This window comes from Petromyzon marinus, chromosome 4 (genome assembly GCF_048934315.1).
Source record: "Petromyzon marinus isolate PM22_M1 ecotype Great Lakes invasive population chromosome 4, UKy_Petmar_22M1.pri1.0, whole genome shotgun sequence".
NCBI classification, from domain to species: domain Eukaryota; kingdom Metazoa; phylum Chordata; class Hyperoartia; order Petromyzontiformes; family Petromyzontidae; genus Petromyzon; species Petromyzon marinus.
The window spans coordinates 6,763,962-6,784,003 of NC_133670.1; the positions used below are offsets into that span (position 1 = coordinate 6,763,962).

General features: G+C 45.4%; 1 protein-coding gene across 5 annotated transcripts in view; it reads right to left on the reverse strand.

The window, feature by feature from the left end:
* LOC116938802 (insulin-like growth factor 2 mRNA-binding protein 3) overlaps positions 1 to 19,139 on the reverse strand; it is an 84,690-nt gene extending 65,551 nt beyond the window's left edge. For 3 of the 5 annotated variants that reach the window (XM_032946461.2, XM_032946458.2, XM_032946456.2), the window contains exons 1-2: positions 14,938 to 15,157; positions 11,915 to 11,975 (exon numbers count right to left, since the gene is read on the reverse strand). In XM_032946461.2, coding sequence (XP_032802352.2) covers positions 11,915 to 11,975; positions 14,938 to 15,142 — 266 coding nt within the window. In that variant the 5' untranslated portion in view covers positions 15,143 to 15,157. Of the gene's footprint in view, positions 1 to 11,914; positions 11,976 to 14,937; positions 15,158 to 18,056 lie in introns of those variants that run through there. The other 2 variants (XM_032946457.2, XM_032946462.2) reach the window with 2 other exon arrangements.
* Between the last annotated feature and the right edge of the window lie 903 nt (positions 19,140 to 20,042).

Here is a 20,042-nt window from a genome sequence, read left to right on the forward strand (position 1 = left end):
TCAACTTTTCAGTCCCCTTTTCTTCCATTTTTTCTTATTTTGTCTCATTTGCATTATTTAGTTTCCGTCAATATAGCCTAAATGTAACATCAGCATATATCAGGTCGATTAATTGTAAAACATGTCCTCTTACGCAGCATGTATAAAGCGCCAACTAACCATGCGCATCAACACATGCCGATAGAACTGTGCAAGCAGGCTTACGCTAGAGGTGTTGTACCGTCCACAGCTTGTGTAGCATGTCAAGAAGTGTGCAGCATGTCAAGAAGTGTGCACCCATGGCATTTGCAAGTGCTGTAAAAGCATGCTCAAGTACCTTTATTTTTGTTAGCGTAGTCTTTCAATACATTGAAAACACATTTTTAAAAATTGTGTACAATTGTCAAACACGTACAACTAATTTTATTGCGAGTGCATTCTACTGAATATTTTACTGACACCTTTGCAGACACTTTTTACAATACGCAGAAACCAATGCTTTTATTTATATTCAGAGCAAATTCATCGTGGTTAGTGGCAAATGCAGCCAGTCAATTTAACCAAAGCATGAGGGCATGTGGTGTTCGTGGATCTCATTTGCAATAACACCCCCCAACAAGGCAGTATCATTATTATCAACAGATTGTCAATCTACTGCAAGATAAAGGCCTCCCCACATCAGCCCCATTCCTCATATAGTCTTGCAATGCCATAAGCCAAATGGACCAATCTCATCGCTTCATTCACACAATGTTCATCTTCTCGGGCATGTTTCCTGTGAATAGCCTTGGTGGGAGCGTATCACCTCAATCCGTTTTCCATCTTATTAAAAGGTTTTAGTAAATTCTATATACTCCGTTGAAGACCTTGCTTTGTGGGAAGCTGGATGACTGGAGCAATTTCCAGAGTCATATTCAACAGAATTCATGATCGCAAAAATCCAGGCATAATGGTAGAGCATATACTTTTCAATAAACGAGAATCTGATGTGCCTTTAGAAACCAAGGATATTTTGGGATTGTGAAAACAAATGACTGGTCTTTTTAAAATATAAATTTGGTAACCATTTCTACAAATAGAAAACTCTCAAATAACTAGGTATTTGTATGTACGTTTAACTTCTTTCACACTGTACATCGACAACCGTGCTAATTCGAGGTGTGGGGGAAAGACAAACTCAAACACAAAAAGCAGTTCGAAATAAATTCGTTTTCAATCTAGATGATTGGAAAGTGCATAGCTCCAGTGGCTTCCTAATATCGGAAGAGCGTTCCATACGGCCAAATTAATTTTAACTGTGGAGTCGAGTGCAAACTCAGGGTCATAGAAAACCATTCATATACCCATCCCCGACAGCCCCTTCACTCACTCGACCACCTCCAATTCCACCCCTCCCCCTGTGCTCTCTACCGCAGATTTGTTTTAATTATTTGTTCAAAAAGTCAATTGCATTTTACCACGAATGGCAACACTGCAAGACAAATATAGTTAATATTTTTCAATGTTCACTTGCAGGCAAACCTTGAGATATTTGAATTAAATATTTAGTATGTTTAATAATGCAAAATGCTACAAATGAATGTGAATGAAGCATTTGTGATAAATCTGAAATTCCCCAAGTATTCATTCTTAATGATGCCAAAGAAATAGATAGGTGAGCGTGGGATTTTATTTACCGTATCCCAAAACCAAGGTGTGTCAATTTCCCAAACCTAAATAGTAAAAACTCTCCAACCTAATTGAAATTCCCAGGTATACATTGCTAGAAAATGTACTCCCCTTTGGCACTTACCTGAAAAAAACACACATTGTGAACACAATCGTTTGTCGTTAATTCGTGTAATGATTTTCCACATCTGGCCTGCCGATCCTAATCTCTGAGGGCAATTACTAATTCACTGTATGTGTGCCATCAGCAGAAAGTAGAGAAGAATACATTAGTTGTGGCATTTGCAGAGGCTTCCAGTGGGAGGCCATTTTATTGAAGAATTAAAACCGCCATCTTCTGTACCTGGTTGTCTTCAAGTGTTTGACACTCTCCCAAATTATACCATCCAGAATTAAAGTTTATTTTGTTATGACTATTAAAACGTACAAATACCCTGCTATTCCACATGCACTGCCAATGTGTGCAATCCACTGCTGGATAAATGCCTCCGATTAGCAGGGTTGGCTATGTACGTTGCAAAAGAAGTTCAACACACAAACACACATGCAGGTCATGGGGGTTATTCTAACGTTCTGCACCTTCAGAATTGCACCGAACCGAAACCATAAGCCGATGTCATCCACTTATAGTCATGAACTGAAACCTTTAGCAAAAACAAAAATTTGGTTACCAGTTTTAGCCAGTTTATATATTTTTTTGTTAATGTTTATAACGCTATAGCGCTTTGTAGCAGTGGGTGGCAGCAAGTGAAAATAGCCACGATCTCTAGGCCAAGAGAGTTTAACTGTGATGATGTTCCAGGGCACAATTCGCCGCTGTCCCTCAGCGAAACATGGAGAATCGTGCACGCTGAAGGGACAAAGGAAGGGCTAGAGCCAAATTTAAGAAAAAAATGTTCTCTCCATATTTTTTTTATGAAATATTCAACTCGACGGGGTCAAATGTCGCATTGCCCACAACAAAATCGTTGAAGCAAATCGGATAAGATACCGATTGCATGTGGTGCATGCATTAGCGCAATGTAAGCGCTGCAACGTTGCACTAACGGGTAAGAGCATACGCAAGGCAATAAACGTTAAGACATTTCAAATCGGTTTAGACTGGTTATAGAAAATGCTTAACCGGAAGTTAACCCTTTCGAGAGCGCTTAAAAGTCTTAAACTGCCGTTCCCACTCAACGTGTGCCACTGGACGGGAGGTGATGGGCGTGGCTTGTGGGGGTTTCCAGCCTTCAAGAGCCGGCGTGTTGGGGTATCGCCCATTCTTAAAGGGCCCCAGATAGTCGACTATTTTTTTTTATCAAGACAGATTTTGGCCGGATTAATCGATTTAAATCGAATAATCGCCCAGGTTCTGAACCAAACTGAGCATTTTTACTTTGCGAAATAAGAATAACATTTGACAACATGCAGATTAAAACAGTCAGTGGGTTTTAAATGGTCAAGTCAAGAGAACGTCATACTCGCGTAAGGCTGGTTTATATCTCTGGCACAGAGGGGAATAAGTGCCGGTGCATACAAGAACGTAGGCTTAGCAAACACCAGTAAAGACAAACGTAAGACAGTACTGTATATGGTGCGAGTGTGCATCCTAGTCGTGCCTGCGCATAACTTTTCTGCTGCACAATCCACACGTTTGCACAGATATTAAAATGTTTTTAAAAAAAACTTCAGCTCGTCCTCATTTGTCCTATGCACTGGTTTAGGCATGTCCGCCGTCGATAAAAACAAGTAATTATTTTACATCATTAGACCTCCTTTGCCAGTACCAAAATGTAATAACAGGGGTTTTCCCCTTTTTTCTGGCAACAAAACTGAAACCTTTTTTTACAAGGATTCATGTTACTGCATTAACCACAATACCTGCAGTCAAAATGCAAACAAAAAACACACTATGATAATATGATGCATTGTCCAGTGTACGCCTTTTGGCGTCATCTGGTCGAGCACCAATTGGGTCGAGGCTCAAAAGAAAGCCGTCCCTTGGTGTGGACCAATCAGTTTCAAGGACAATGCATATATTATCATAGTATGTCTTTTGTTTGCATTTTGACTGCAGGTATTGTGGTTAATGCAGACATGAATCCTTGTAAAAAGGTTTCAGTTTTGTTGCCAGAAAAAAGGGGAAAAAACCCTATTATTAAATAATTATTCATTTATACCGAAGAATCTGATGAGCTATAAAGCTATTTTTAAAAGATGTCCAAGTAAGGGGCAGATCATAACGTTACAACAGCAAACGTTACTAAAAAAATATACGGTAGGTGTGCAAAACATAGTAAAAGGTAAACAAATCACTTTAAAAATCTACAAATAAAACTCAACAATTGTTTTATCTCACCAGGTAGAGCACACTAAGCTATTGGCTTATTTTTTTTATTAGTAACAGATTATGGGGCATTTGTGTTGCCTTTTACCCAGTTTATCAGAGAAAGAGCTCCAAGCATAGGGAGCCGTGAAGCTGGAAGTCAGGAAGAGGTGTTGAGGATCTCATTGGGCCCATCGACTCTAAAAGATTGAAGGAACCTAAATAAGAATAATGCTTACATGTGTATAATATCAGCTGGTTCTCTGATATACAATACTTTATACAGTGCGATGTAATAAGAGTTGTCTCGTACAAATCCACTGCTGTGCCATATGAAACACTCTTGCAATTGTAGTGTACAATTACACTTCCCACTTTTAGAAAGTTCAACTATTTTCCGGGAGTGGGGGGGGGGGGTTAATTTTTTAACCTGGAAGTTCTTATTCCAAATCTTTCTTCAGGAACTATAGCTGTAATGCAGTCGTCTCTTTTACAGTCAACATTAGTTACCATCTCATGCAATGACCATTGCTTCGATGCATATATTTTTTATACAACAGGACAAAACATTGACTGTACTATTACCTTTTCCCCTTTAAAATAATAACATATCAATCCCTACTTTATTTACTGCCTACTACACCCCGGACTCCCATCCATTTATCTAAACAATGTTTAAAATAAAATCAGGCTTTTTTGTTGTTGCTTTTAATGAATATAGGTGAAAATTATGAACTTTATAGAACGGTAGGAATGCAAACCGTATTGCAAAGGACAAAAATGTGATTGCGGCATTCTTTTTTTGCTTCACGATGATTTTTATTCCAAGTACAGCACTGTCAAGTATTGTGTAATATAGAATATTGAAACGAATACTGCACTGTAAATTAGTTTGTTAGAATATATTGTAATTGTACTTCGTCCTGTAAAGTGTAGATATTAAATATATATTCGCGTACTTAGAACGTTGTATGCAATTGTTTTATTGTGTGGTTAGTACGATTGCAATTGCTTCACTGTAAACACAGCATATTATAATTTTCAATGACACTTCACAGTACTGAGGAACACCAAAGTATTCAGTTTGGTGTCGCAAGTAATACAAACTTGCTTGGAGTAATATTACAAAATAATATTGTTCAATATCAATCTACTGCTGGATGAACTACTGTAAAGGGATTACATCATGTACATCCAATAATAAAAGCTTGAACATACAAAAAATTACATGCAGAACTCATCCATCATATGGGAGGACCAATACCATGGATCATATTATTCACGGGATTATCCACCAATTTATTCCACTTATCCATAGAAAAAAATATTGTGGATACCTGGAATAAAATGCCACATGACTCCCCTTGATCTGGGAAAAAATACTGGGAATTGAACACCGTTCTGGACTTACATAGCAGAAAACAGATTGTTGGGAACTCACAGGGCCTTGGGTAATTGGGAGTTTTCACGGATAGTACAGCTCCCGTGGATAATAGGAGTCATGAATAACAGGAGTCATGAATAATAGGAGTCATGGATACAAGTTCTCCTCGACTTATCTTGCCATATAATTCAGTCCTGCGTTGGTAAGATAGTTTAAAGAACTGATTATTAAGTACTCTGGCTGCAGCATTAGCATTCAAAATGGGTCATCCCAAAATACCATAACCTCTTAAAAGCACCAGCGAATGGTCCATTTTAACCACATAGGTCAAATGTTTGACAAGTTTAAGACATTTTAACCTATGTACATAAACAGGATCTGCATACATCCAAGGTAGAATGCCGTCAATTTTGTTAATATGTAATCACTGCCCTTGCCTATGATAAACCCTGATTGGTTGTTTGGGTGTAAATGTGGGGGTAAGTGTAGATCTTGACAATTAGTTGTAATATCTTAATTATTGCTTTTAAACATTTAATTTTCACGTCACAACGGGAGGAATGGCTTTTACCCACAATGCTGTCCGAATTGAAACCATGCATCTGTGTTCATGTTTAAAACATGTTGCAGGTATAACAGAATCGTTCGATCAAATCTCTGCTCAAAACGTACAAACATATTGTAGTCACAGTATTGGTTCTCAAGCTCTCGCCAATGCACTCCTCCCACAATCCATTGCCTCGTTTGTTCACTAATATCCACTATTAAAATGTGGCCTACAGAGAATTAAGAAATATCATGCATGCGTTTGGCTGCCAAGTATTTTTAAAAAACTGCGCCTAAAAGACTTGGGTTTTGACATTTTCAGCTATTTTAGCGATGATGACCCCTCCTTATTGTTTGTATGCTTCAATAAATTAATGAATTCATTAATTGCTACGCATGCACTTGCTACAGCCACATTCCACACAATGCAAGTGCAGCAAAACCTACATGTATTGTTTGCCCATTGGCAAAGCATAACAGTAAACATCAGCACTATATGACGCAGCAACACTAACATCAATAATTATTGGTTATTAATTATAATTCAAACAAATACAATTCTCAGCAGTTGGACCTCTCACCACATGCAATACTCCCATCATTCCTCCATTCCAGTGTAAAACAGCCAGATTACACAATGGGACAGTATGGGGACTCGGTATGATAACACAGGAACAGAATAACAGATAATGGAGCACAATACTGAACGTGCTATAGTTTTGCAAAATATAAAATGGATTAACACTTTACACACTTCACTCACATTCAATACACGACTATGGTAAGCCATCTACGGTTACTTGAACTGGAGCCTAAAAATGTGTAGTCGCCTTAAATCGAAGTATAAATACCAAATGGTGAATATGTTCCCAGTACACTATTACACCGTGCATTGTTCGGTGCATTCACGTGTGCCGGGATATTCCATATTACACAACAATTGTTGGTTAAAAAGTAATCCTAACCCAAGACACGTTACCCAAAGCAATTCACCCTGAATAAAAGTGTGCAGTTACACCCCACCGGACAGCACATAACGACTAGTCCCACAATAGGTACTGCACGGTTATTGTACTTTTAATGCGAGAAGGCAGTGTTACACTATTCCGTCTGTATATGATCGCCATGTAAGCAGATTACATTAACAAGTAGTTTTAACGTGTTGAATAGTATATGTAATCAGTAAATATTACATTTTCACTCATGTATTTGTTGCTTTACACCAAATAAGCACAGTAATAATATGTATATTTAAAAAAAACACAATGTATTTCAACTAAATGTATAACAAAAATTGGTGTTTTAAATTCTTAGCAATCACATTTTTTTCCCTAGACACCTAAGCATTCATGGTGTACACATAGCATCTCATCATTTCCCAACGATATCATGATACAGGCAGTAATATCACGTTGCCATATGCGCATCTGACATTATTCAATGGAATGAAAAATAATTACGACCACTTAGAAATTGCCTTACTGCAAGGCGTTGTCATTCCAGTAATGACATAAAGTCAGAATTCCTCCGATAATTTCTTGAACGAGATATGACAACACATTCATTGGATCATGTCACAAATTGTGAAATACATTACTCCCCGATACATGTAAAGCACAGACGTGGACACATCACGTAACGTGAGGTCACGTTTCTAAGTAAATTGCAGTACTTTTATTACATCGACACGTCATGCAGCAGCAGTTAATGGGAAAGTACACGTATTGCGCGCATTCACTTTATGTACTGGCACATCATTTACAACACCTTCAATAACTGGACCTGATGTTCAATCTCTCAAATAAATCCACAGTGCTAGCCGACTACTGCAAGGCCACACACAAGAGGCAGTGGAATACCACGGATAGTCACAGAATGTATGTGGGTATTTTTTCTCCCTGCAGCATGAAGCATACAAATGAATTTTTCTTTTAGATATCATGGCATAACAGCACAACATTTCCTGATCTTTTCTCCATTTTATCTCTCTCTCTCTCCTATATTATCGAATAACCGACGAGTGCCACGCTTTACCGATAAAAAGCGCTTACACATGTGTAACTTCCAAAAAAGGGGGGGGGGGAAATCAGTGACAAAAGCTACAGACAGCTTAACTTCCAAGAATTTCCAGTTTGCCTGGAAGAGAGAGGGGGGGGGGGGAAGAAACTCACCATATGGAAGTGAATACCATTTAATTGGTGACACAGATGGAAAGTTATACAGTATTGTGCATTTGCATGTCCCACGTTAAATTTTCCGGGCAATTTCAAATTGGGAGAGAGATGGGGGAATGTTTGCATGGAAAAAGTCGACGAAGAAACAAATGACGTGGTCATCATTATGCACTGTACAACATCCCTCTTTTGCAGTTGCTGTGTGTGTGTGTGTGGTCAGAACTCAAAGAGTTTGTTAACATCTTAAATTTGAAATAATTTAAAGTGGGGGGGGGGGGGGGGGCAGTGAGAGCACACGAGATGTTCACGAGTTGCTGCTGGACAAAACATCGTGCACTTAACAACGATCTGGGCATAATTAGGAAGGCTTTGAGTAACGAAAGAGCGTTATGTAATACCTTGAAACCTACCCCCCGTCGTTCCCCAAACGTCGACTGTCGTGACATATCCAACATCTACCTAATAACGAAAGCGTGCAAACCACTGTACACCCGCTCATGAATAATAAAACTTAACAACAAGAACAATAAGGCTGCAACGGATGCACGTACGTGGACACGCATCCTTAACAAAGGTTCGTGTCGATTATAATTGAAAAAATATATATTTATTCTTTAATGAAATAAATCCTATTCATTAGCCACATTTCACCACATTGTCTTTCACGTATATAAACATTCGCGACAATGCATACCCTTACATATCAGCCATTGAATGGCAGCTCGTTACAAAACACGTTATGCAATTCATAGGATAAAGTAATTAAATAATCTGGAACTCGTATCAAGGTTCATAACAAACCCAGGTATACTTTGTATTTTCATCTCAATGCATACATTTAAAAAAAAAAGTTCAGTTAACAAACTTGAGAACAAAGTTAGGCTCTAAATGGCTCCTTTTCCCCTTATACATCCATTCAGTTTGAATTATGTAATGATTATGTAAGTAAGTGTTGACGGTTAAGAATAACTCGTTGCGGAGCTTAAAGCAATACGATGTGGTTTACAAATGTATTCTTTAGTCACGATACCCGGACTGTCACACGTCACTGAATGGCCACGGTGGACTTCCTCCTCCTCCCTGTTCTTTTGAGACAGCCTGAATTTTAACACACACAAACTAAAGGTAAGTGCTAAACAAGCCTTAGAAGTACCTTCACACTGGGGCTCTGCCAACGTCCACGAATGCCACGTGGTGGTGGCACCACAGTTAGAGTCGCACCACTTTACACACGTGTCCCCATCCCGCCACTGTGTCTCAATTACACAAGAATGTACAGTGCCCACATATAACCTTACCCGAGGACCCAAAGACCATTATTATTATAAAGCCGGGGATATTTAATACCATATTCATTGACAAAGCTTACGAGTGGAAGCGCAAATGTTTTAAATGTATAACCCAATAGAGCGAGGCCACCGACAGCTGTATCCGCATTCACAAGACGGACGGACTTGCACAGTGGCATTGTCTTCGACGTTGCAATTAATTACAACCTAAACCACTACTAATACACAGTATAGCAAACCGAGCGATGCGTCATCTTTAAGACTTGTAAGAGTGTGTCCTACACCCCATCATGTACCACAACGTAACGAGTGAGTGAAGGCGAGTTCAACATGCAATGTAAAATTTGCCCGCACATTTTGCAGCCTCAAATTGTGTACAATGTAAGGGGCGTATACTGTATGCGTGTGCTGTGTATAACTTGCAGGAAGTTACTACTATACACGATGCAGAGAGGTCTCAGCTCCACAAAAACACAATCCACGTTGCATTTAGCAAATCGCTACCTTTCAAAAGCAACGTGTTAATCATGAGAAGGCAAGACTAAGGCCAGTCACCTTCATTTTTGCCCATTTTAAGAGTTTCAATTTCTAAAAGCAGTTAATGCATCCAAGGGTCTACTTTTCTAGTCTTCCAAATATGATAGAGCTGACAATAGTGAACCACAACAGTGAACCACACTCCAATCACATGGTGAGAAGTGCTCTCAATCGAGTGTGACTGGTGGAATTGTGAATAACCAAATCTTTTCAACAATATATACTCAGCGTTATAGTCGTGTAAACCACAGTATTCAGCGATAAAGGATAAATAAAACCATTCAAAGTGTGTCATGATACAATTATTAAGAATCCTGTGAACTAAACAAAATAACTTATGGCCTTATTTAGCACTGCAGCTACACACCACATTCTTCTGTTCCTTATCCACAAACAGTCGCACAATCTATGAGTGTTGTCGTCCATCCCACCAATCGAATTAAGGTAAGCAACAAGGTCAGTGTTAACTCTGCCGCACTAAACGGTGCTCAGAGTTACACCCTTCACAATTCCCCGAAGCTAGAATAGATTTTTTTGTTTTGTTTTACAAACATTTGTGAGTAAGATGTTGAGTGCACCAAACGCCGAATCTTAAACACAGCCGGGCCAACACGTGGGGCGAGTTCTCTAACTACTGCGACGACGACTAATCGTATTTTTTTGGGTTAGAGCGTGTTAAATATAAATGTTGTGTCGTTAAACCCGCCGCCACCCGACGCTGCCAATCGCCAAGGGGTTTGTAAGGGAGAGAAAATAAAAACGTGCCAATTCGTTACTAGTACAGCACTAACCGGTTGTGTGTTGAGTAAACCCACTTACAACATTTACAATTCGGGTACAACAACACAACCGGTTTAGTGCTGTACGAGGAACGAATTGTCACGTTTTGTGCGGACAAAACCCCCTTACTAATTGGGCCGTGTCGGGTGGTGGCGGGTTTAACGACACAAATAACCCCCCCTCCCCCGACTACTGCGCGTTGAACCAACAACAAAGCATGGCTTGAAGCTGTCAGCTTAAGTTTTAACTCAAGCAACTCTGGTGCTCTTTACTGTCAACAACAACTGTAACGTTTTTTTACAACAACGAATTTATTGTTTTTCACGTTTCTGGGCTAGCCTAAGTTGTGCAAGATTATGTCACCGTTCAAAGATGACAATAAAAACTAAAATATCAATAGCTGTCAACCCCCCCCTTATCAGTGTCCTACCTTATTACTACTGACCATTAACACAGACCTTAATGGTCAACCCCCGTGCCCTTATACATTTCAAAGTTCATCCTTACAAAGTACCATCACAACAAGGGAGAAACACAACACAAATAAACAATGTTTAGTTGTTGTTGTTGTCAGTATTGAAACGTCCGCAGGCCGTATGGGCCTGATAAACTCAATTTCCCTGTACACGAATTAATTGACAGGTATGAACAACAACAACAACAAACTCTACACTTTGTCATCAGATACGTTGAGTAATAATACTGCTGACATTAAAAAAACACACCGTGGGACATGTTCTTAATGGGAATAGCGCTTAAATAGTAACGACACGCAGTTGGGGGGATAAACCAGTAGGCAAAACACGTGGATCTTGTACCGAAACCATTCAAACTTTGATTTAAAGCTTTCGTGACTGCAGGGATTCATATTCTTGGTTCTTTCGGTAAAGTCACCACCACGCAGAAGGGAAACAATAAAATAATAAAAAATATATAAAACAATACAATTCTCACGACGTTTCGACTGCAACACAAGCAATTGCTTGTTTTATATTTGTATTATTTTATTGTTTCCCTTCTACGTGACTTTACCGAAAGAACCAAGAATATACATTCAAACTTTTTTTTTTTAAAAAACCTGTTTACAACTTTACCAGCTGATATGTAACCCGCATTGATTTTTTTTAAACCACGAATTGCAACGCGTGCAGCTAACAATTTGACATTAAAATTGCATCGGAAGTCGACGACATTTCCTCTAGATATTTAAACATTCTGCGTGTGTGTGTTTGTTTGTGTGTTTGCTCACCGTTGCTTTCTGGCCACGGAGTAGTCCACGTCGAGCGCCTTCCCGTGGAGTTCAACTTTCCCTGCGGAGAAGGAAGAGGAGACCAAGAGTCGAGCAAAGCCCCCCCAACACCACCAACATCACCACCATCACCACCACGGGACCTTTTGTTCACAACAAAGATCCCCCCGTGTAGCCATCAACAGAATGATGGAGGGGAGGGCATGTGCTGTTAGCGAGTAGCAACAGCCACGAAGGTCGGAACTGTGGCACACGAGGGGGTGCTGGGTGGCCAGCACCACGCCCGGCCGCCTTTGTCTCCCCCACCCCCCAGTGGAGATGTTTACTACACACCGCTACGCCAGGTGCTCGTTTGAGGCCGAGCCGACCTAGGGTAGGGTCGAGATAATCGTCGTCGTTGGTCGTGGTGGTGATTGTGGTTGATGGTCGTGGTGGTGAGTGTGGTGGTGTTGGCTGATGGTGGTGTTGGTTGATGGTGGTGGCGAGTGTGGTGATGGTGGTGTTGGTTGATGGTCGTGGTGGTGGTTGATTGTGGTGGTGATTGATGGTGGTGATGGTGGTGTTGGTTGATGGTGATGTTGGTTGATGGTGATGTTGGTTGATGGTGATGTTGGTTGATGGTTGTGGTGCGCGGGCATCAAACTCGGTAAGTCTTAAGCGTGGCGCTTTGTTCTCTACGCGACCGTGGCCCCGGTGGTTTACACACCACACCACACTTGTACCCATCCCCCCCCTGTCGCATCTATAAGATCGTGTAGTAGTAGTATTATATATGCTCGTTTGTTTGCAGATTCTCTCTCTTAAAGATTAACATCGTTTACAGAACGCGTTACCGAACGAGAGATGGCGTGCAACCCCCCTCCCCACACACACACACGTGGTGGTGATGGTCGTGGTGATGGTGATGGTGGTGATGATGGTGGTGGTCGTGGTGGTGATGGTGGTTGTCGTGGTGGTGATGATGGTGGTGATGGTGGTTGTCGTGGTGATGGTGGTGGTCGTCGTGGTGATGGTGGTGATGGTGATGGTGGTGATGATGGTGATGGTGGTGATGGTGATGATGATGGTGGTTGTCGTGGTGGTGATGGTGGTGGTGGTGATGATGGTGATGGTGGTTGTCGTGGTGGTGATGGTGGTTGTCGTGGTGGTGATGGTGGTGATGATGGTGATGGTGGTTGTCGTGGTGATGATGGTGATGGTAGTGATGATGGTGGTCGTGGTGGTGATGATGGTGGTTGTTGTGGTGATGGTGATGATGGTGGTTGTCGTGGTGGTGATGGCGGTCACCACCCTCAACAACAATCACGACCACGACTTTAAACGAGAAATCCGTAAACTTAACCCAAGTTAAACGCAGAACAAAAGGAGGCACGGTAAAACTTTCTCGCTTTGTTATAAAGAACTTACAGTATATATACACACACATACACACGCATGCACTTCAGTGCAGCGAGTGGGAATAGAGAAATTACACTATAGCGATAAAGAATTGCGGCATACTATCACAGTGTTATTGTAATAGTAACGACAATAACAATGCTTAGTTTGTTGCCCTTCCCCCGCACCTCCGACTAGCGCGGTTGGCTAGGTACGGTGGGAAAGAAGTTTAACATACAGGACATACAATAGACGTGATGATGGTGGTGATGGTGAAGATGTTTGGTGATGATGTTGGTGATGGTGAAGATGGTGCTGACGGTGGTTAAGATGACGGTGGTGGTGACGGTTAAGGCGGTGATGGTGAAGATGGTGGCGGTGAAGAATACTGTGGTGGTGATGGCGATGGTGATCGTGGTGATGGCGAAGGTAGTGGTGGCGATGGTGGTGGTGATGAAGGTAGTGGTGGCGATGGTGGTGGTGATGAAGGTAGTGGTGGCGATGGTGGTGGTGATGAAGGTAGTGGTGGTGATGAAGGTGGTGATGAAGGTAGTGGCGGTGATGGTGGTGATGAAGGTAGTGGTGGCGATGGTGGCGATGAAGGTAGTGGTGGCGATGGTGGTGATGGTGGCGATGGTGGTGATGAAGGTAGTGGTGGCGATGGTGGTGATGAAGGTAGTGGTGGCGATGAAGGTAGTGGTGGTGATGAAGGTAGTGGTGGTGATGAAGGTAGTGGTGGTGATGAAGGTAGTGGTGGTGATGATGAAGGTAGTGGTGGCGATGGTGGTGATGAAGGTAGTGGTGGCGATGGTGGCGATGGCGGTGATGGTGGTGATGAAGGTAGTGGTGTTGATGGTGGCTTGATGGGTGGACACGAGGACAGAGGTAGTCGGTCACGACCATGCCTCACCACCACCACCACGTCAACCCGACGTGTCTCTCACGTCAACCCGACGTCGCATGGTCAACGAGGATCGAGAGTTGTGGGGGTGCCAGGGGCCGAGGTGGCGTGAACCCCCCAAACGATGGTGACAAATCCCCGGTTCGACTTAAGCACGGGGAAGCCCCCCCAAACACACCCCCCCCCACCCCTCCTCTCGCGGTTTTCCCCGAGAATTAGAGAATTAAAATCCCCCCGACAGAAACAAAACACGTGGGCTACAACTATCGCCTAACACCAAAATCATCGCGTGGTGGGAATGACGACGGCGACGGGCGGGGTTTTTTTTTACTTGTCGCTCGATGTGGTATTTACCATGAAAAAAATAGTACAAATTTAAACTCTCCCCCACCCCCCGCTAGCCCGCGGTGGTGGTGCTGGTGGTGGCATTCGCACCACAAATCCACCAACCCACCACGCACCACCACCACCCTACCACCAAGCACCATCACCCCACCACCAAGCACCACCCACCACGAACCACCCACCACGAACCACCACCCCACTACCACCACCAACCCACCACGCACCACCACCACCCTACCACCAAGCACCACCTCCCCACCACGCACCACCCAACCGACCATCCACCACCATCCACCACCACCACCCCACCACCAACCCGCCACCAACAAGCACCACCCACCACGAACCACCACCCCACTACCACCACCAACCCACCACGCACCTACCACCACCACCATACCCTTATTTTCGCGATAACCGTGGCTAGTGCGAGTCGGTGCTGTGTTGGTTAAGAAGATAATAGTTTGTTGTCGTGGTGGTTTAATAGTAGGGGGGCACCCCCCCACCCCGTCTCCCTGCACGCCGAGTTGGCCCGGGAGACAGCAGGGGAAAGGCAGTGGAGCAGGAGAAGGGGGCCGCCTCTTGTCAACTTGTGGGTGGGACATGGCGGGAGAACACACACACACTGCTACCACTGCTGCTGGTGTATATAATAATCATTAGTTTACACACAGGCATGCAGTACATATTTATATTAACAACATAGCACACGCTCACGTGTGTGCTAATGTTACGGAGTGTGATGCCTTGCGACTGCAGTGTGGATGTTGCGCTCCACCATCGCACGGACCGCCACCACCACCACACCATAGAACATTACAGCACGAACCACCACCACCACACCACGGACCATCACCATCAACACACGGCCCACCACATTAGGGTCCACCAGACTAGGGGACCATCAACCACACAAGGGAGGGACCACATCACCATCATCACACGGACCACCAAAACTCCACCACCGCACCAATGACACATGGGGACCATCAACAACACAAGGGACCATCAACACACGGCCCACCACATTAGGGTCCACCAGACTAGGGGACCATCAACCACACAAGGGAGGGACCACATCACCATCATCACACGGACCACCAAAACTCCACCACCGCACCAATGACACATGGGGACCATCAACAACACAAGGGACCATCACCATACGGCCCACCACATTAGGGTCCACCAGACTAGGGGACCATCAACCACACAAGGGAGGGCCCACATCACCATCATCACACGGACCACCAAAACTCCACCACCGCACCAATGTCACATGGGGACCATCACCATACGGCCCACCACATTAGGGTCCACCAGACTAGGGGACCATCAACAACACAAGGGACCATCATCACACGGGCCCACTACATTAGGGACCATCAGTGATCCAACCATCACACGGACCACCAGACTAGGGGACCATCAACCACACAAGGGAGGGACCACATCACCATCATCACACGGACCACCAAAACTCCACCACCGCACCAATACCACATGGGGACCATCATCACCACCACGGGGACCATCGACCCTACGAACCACTGCGCGTCCTAGTTTTATGGGTAAATCCCCTACATCTTGCGCAAACATTTAACACGAACGAGCCTCTTCAATAAAAAAAAATCACCGAAATTCTAAAATATAATACCAGCGTATAAGAGGCGACGTTCTAGCCAATGTAAAGCCGACTTTGACTCCGTGTGGTGTTGTGTTTACACGAGAGAGAAGCGTGTGATGGGGTAATATGTAAGTGAGGATGTTAAGAGTTATATTTGTTGCGTGAGTTTATATTTAAAGTGCGTTACGCGAGAGTGATAACTGCAAGTGTTCGTGTGAAATTTAAGAGTGTGAATCTGTATTGTTGGGTCCGTACTGCTGCATTAGTGAATGTGTCTATGCTGTTTATCTATACAAGTCAGTCAGTCAATGTGAGGCTGTCTCTATGTACTACTCTATGAGTTTGTGTACGTGAGTGAATGTATTTGTGTATGTCTGTGAATGAGTCTCTGTATCCTGTATGATGTGAATGAGTACATTTCAGTGTGTCTGTGAGTCGATGTCTGTGAATGAGTCTCTGTATCCTGCATGGCTGTGAATGAGTACATCTCAGTGTGTCTGTGAGTCGATGTCTGTGAATGAGTCTCTGTATCCTGTATGATGTGAATGAGTACATTTCAGTGTGTCTGTCAGTCGATGTCTGTGAATGAGTCTCTGTATCCTGCATGGCTGTGAATGAGTACATCTCAGTGTGTCTGTCAGTCGATGTCTGTGAATGAGTCTCTGTATCCTGTATGGCTGTGAATGAGTACATCTCAGTGTCTGAGTCGATGTCTGTGAATGAGTCTCTGTATCCTGCATGGCTGTGAATGAGTACATTTCAGTGTGTCTGTCAGTCGATGTCTGTGAATGAGTCTCTGTATCCTGCATGGCTGTGAATGAGTACATCTCAGTGTGTCTGTGAGTCGATGTCTGTGAATGAGTCTCTGTATCCTCTATGGCTATGAATGAGCACATCGGTTTGCATCGTCTCTAACACGCCTGTGAATAGCGAGTGAGTGAATGGGTGAGCACCAACGTGAATCTGGTTGGTGGTGGTGGATGATGGATGGGTGGATGGTGGATGATGGGTGTGTGGTGGATGATGATGGGTGGGTGGATGATGATGGGTGGATGGTGGGGTGCCCGGCGAGTCGTGAGCGAGTGAGCAACAGCGTGACTGGCCGGTGGTAGTGGGTGATGGATGGGTGGTGGATGATGGGTGGATGATGGGTGGATGATGGGTGGATGGTGGGGTGCCCAGCGAGTCGTGAGTGAGCAACAGCGTGACTGGCTGGTGGTGGTGGGTGATGGTTGGGTGGTGGATGATGGGTGGGTGGTGGATGGTGGGTGATGGTTGGGTGGTGTGGCGCCCTGTGAGTAGCGAGTGAGTGAATGAGTGAGTGAGCGACAGCGTGACTGGCTGGTGGTGGTGGATGATGGGTGGTGGTGGATGATGATGGGTGGGTGGTGGATGATGGGTGGGTGGTGGATGATGGGTGGTGGTGGATGATGATGGGTGGGTGGTGGATGATGGTTGGGTGGTGTGGCGCCCTGTGAGTAGCGAGTGAATGAGTGAGTGAGCGACAGCGTGAATCTTGTTGCTGGTAGTGGTGGCGGTGGTGGATGGTGGCGGGTTGCCGAGTGAGCGAGCGAGCGAGCACCAAGCTTAACTCTGGTGATGTATGGTGTGGTGTATGGGTTGGTGGATGGGTTGCTGGTTGCTTCGCCGAGCGAGTGAACGAACGAGCAACCGGCGTGAATCTTGTTGCTGGTAGTGGCGGGTGACGGACGGGTTTGCTGGTTGCTTTGCCGAGCGAGTGAACGTCTGCGAAAGACTCTGGTTGGTTGGCGGTGGATGATGTACTGGGGATGACTTCAGGGAGTGTGGTGGTGATCATGATGATGATGGTGACGACGACCACGGCGATGATGATCATGACGATGATGATGGTGGTGGTGCCCGCAACGCACCCGAGAGTGTCTCGATGGCCCGCAGAGCGCTCGTGTCGTCGGGGCAGTCGACGAAGGCGTAGCCGCCCGCCTTGAGCACGAAGTGTCCGAGCCAGGGCAGCTGCCGCTCGGCGAAGAGCCCCTCCAGGTCGGCGGCGCTCGTTGCCTCGCTCACGTTGCCGATGTACAGCTTGTTCATGGCTGCTGGGGGGGGGCTGTGGGGGGCTGCTGGGGAGGGGGGGGCGGCGGCGTTGGGTTGGTGGTTTTGTTTGGTTGTTTTGGTTGTTTGGTTGTTTTGAGTCGCCCGCGTGGGTCAGAAATCAACGACGGACGTGCGACGATATAAACAACAACAACTACTACCGACCACCACCACCACCACCCCCCACACAACAAGAGGGCACCCCGAGCGGAACTCGAAAGCCACGACCACCACGGCTCGCCCCAACAACTCACAACGCTCAGATGAAACACAACAAAGGCGCTTGCTGATTATGCTGCTGCTTGATGCTTGATGCTTGCTGCTGTTGGTTGTTGTTGTTGTTTGTTGTTGGTGTTGTTGTTGTTGGCCGGAAAGAAGTCGTTCCCGTGGAATCCCTTCCCCGACCCCCCACACACACAATCCTTTCACCACCACCGCCAACTCCGCCTTGCTGCTGGCGCTACACGACGGTGGTGGTTGTTGATGGTGGTGGTGGTTGTTGTTGTTGTTGGTGGTTGTTGTTGTTGATGGTGGTGGTGGTTGATGGTCGAACGACCCGAGGTCAGCCCTATAGCTGGCGACGGGGCAGATGGAAGAAGCGCGGTGGCTGCTGTTGCTGATGTCCGTGGAGCTGTTGCTGCTGCTGCTGCTGTTGTTGTTGGTGGTGGTGGACGATGTTGAGGAAGAGGAGAAGAGGTGGAGCGGCCGAGCGTGGCCGCACGTCGTGGTGATGGTGGTGGTGGTGATGGTGGGGAGCTCAGTGCGAGTAAAATGTCGCCGAGCCGACATGAGGAGGGCTCGGGGCTTTAGCGCCGCCTCGAAATAAAATCGCTCCCGAAAAATGCGCGGAAAATCGCATCCGCTGCTGCCGCCGCCGCCGCCACCAACCACGGCCACCACCACCAAGCAACTACGAACACCACCAACCACCACGACCACCACCACCACGGCCACCACCACCACGGCCACCACCAGCACGGCCACCACCAGCACCACCACCACGGCCACCACCAGCACCACCACCACCAACTACGACCACCACCAACCACCAGCACCACCACCAACCAGCACCACCAGCACCAACCACGACCACCAGCACCACCACCAGCACCACCACGACCACCACGGACACGACCACCACCAACCAGCACCACGACCACCTGCACCACGGCCACCACCACAACAGCAGCGGGCCAGCGATCAGAGCACGTGGAGCGGAGGGCGAGAGGGTGGAAGGGGAGAGTAGAGAGTGTGGGGAGAGTAGAGAGTGTTGGGAGAGTGTGGGGAGAGAAGAGAGTGTGGGGAGAGTGTGGGGAGAGTAGAGAGTGTGGGGAGAGTAGAGAGTGTGGAGAGAGTAGAGAGTGTGGGGAGAGTAGAGAGTGTGGGGAGAGTGTGGGGAGAGTAGAGAGTGTGGGGAGAGTAGAGAGTGTGGGGAGAGTGTGGGGAGAGTAGAGAGTGTGGGGAGAGTGTGGGGAGAGTAGAGAGTGTGGGGAGAGTAGAGAGTGTGGGGAGAGTAGAGAGTGTGGGGAGAGTGTGGGGAGAGTAGAGAGTGTGGGGAGAGTGTGGGGAGAGTAGAGAGTGTGGGGAGAGAGTAGAGATTGTGGGGAGAGTAGAGAGTGTGGGGAGAGAGTAGAGAGTGTGGGGAGAGTGTAGAGAGTGTGGGGAGAGAGTAGAGAGTGTGGGGAGAGAGTAGAGAGTGTGGGGAGAGTAGAAAGTGTGGGGAGAGAGTAGAGAGTGTGGGGAGAGTAGAGAGTGTGGGGAGAGTAGAGAGTGTGGGGAGAGAGTAGAGAGTGTGGGGAGAGTAG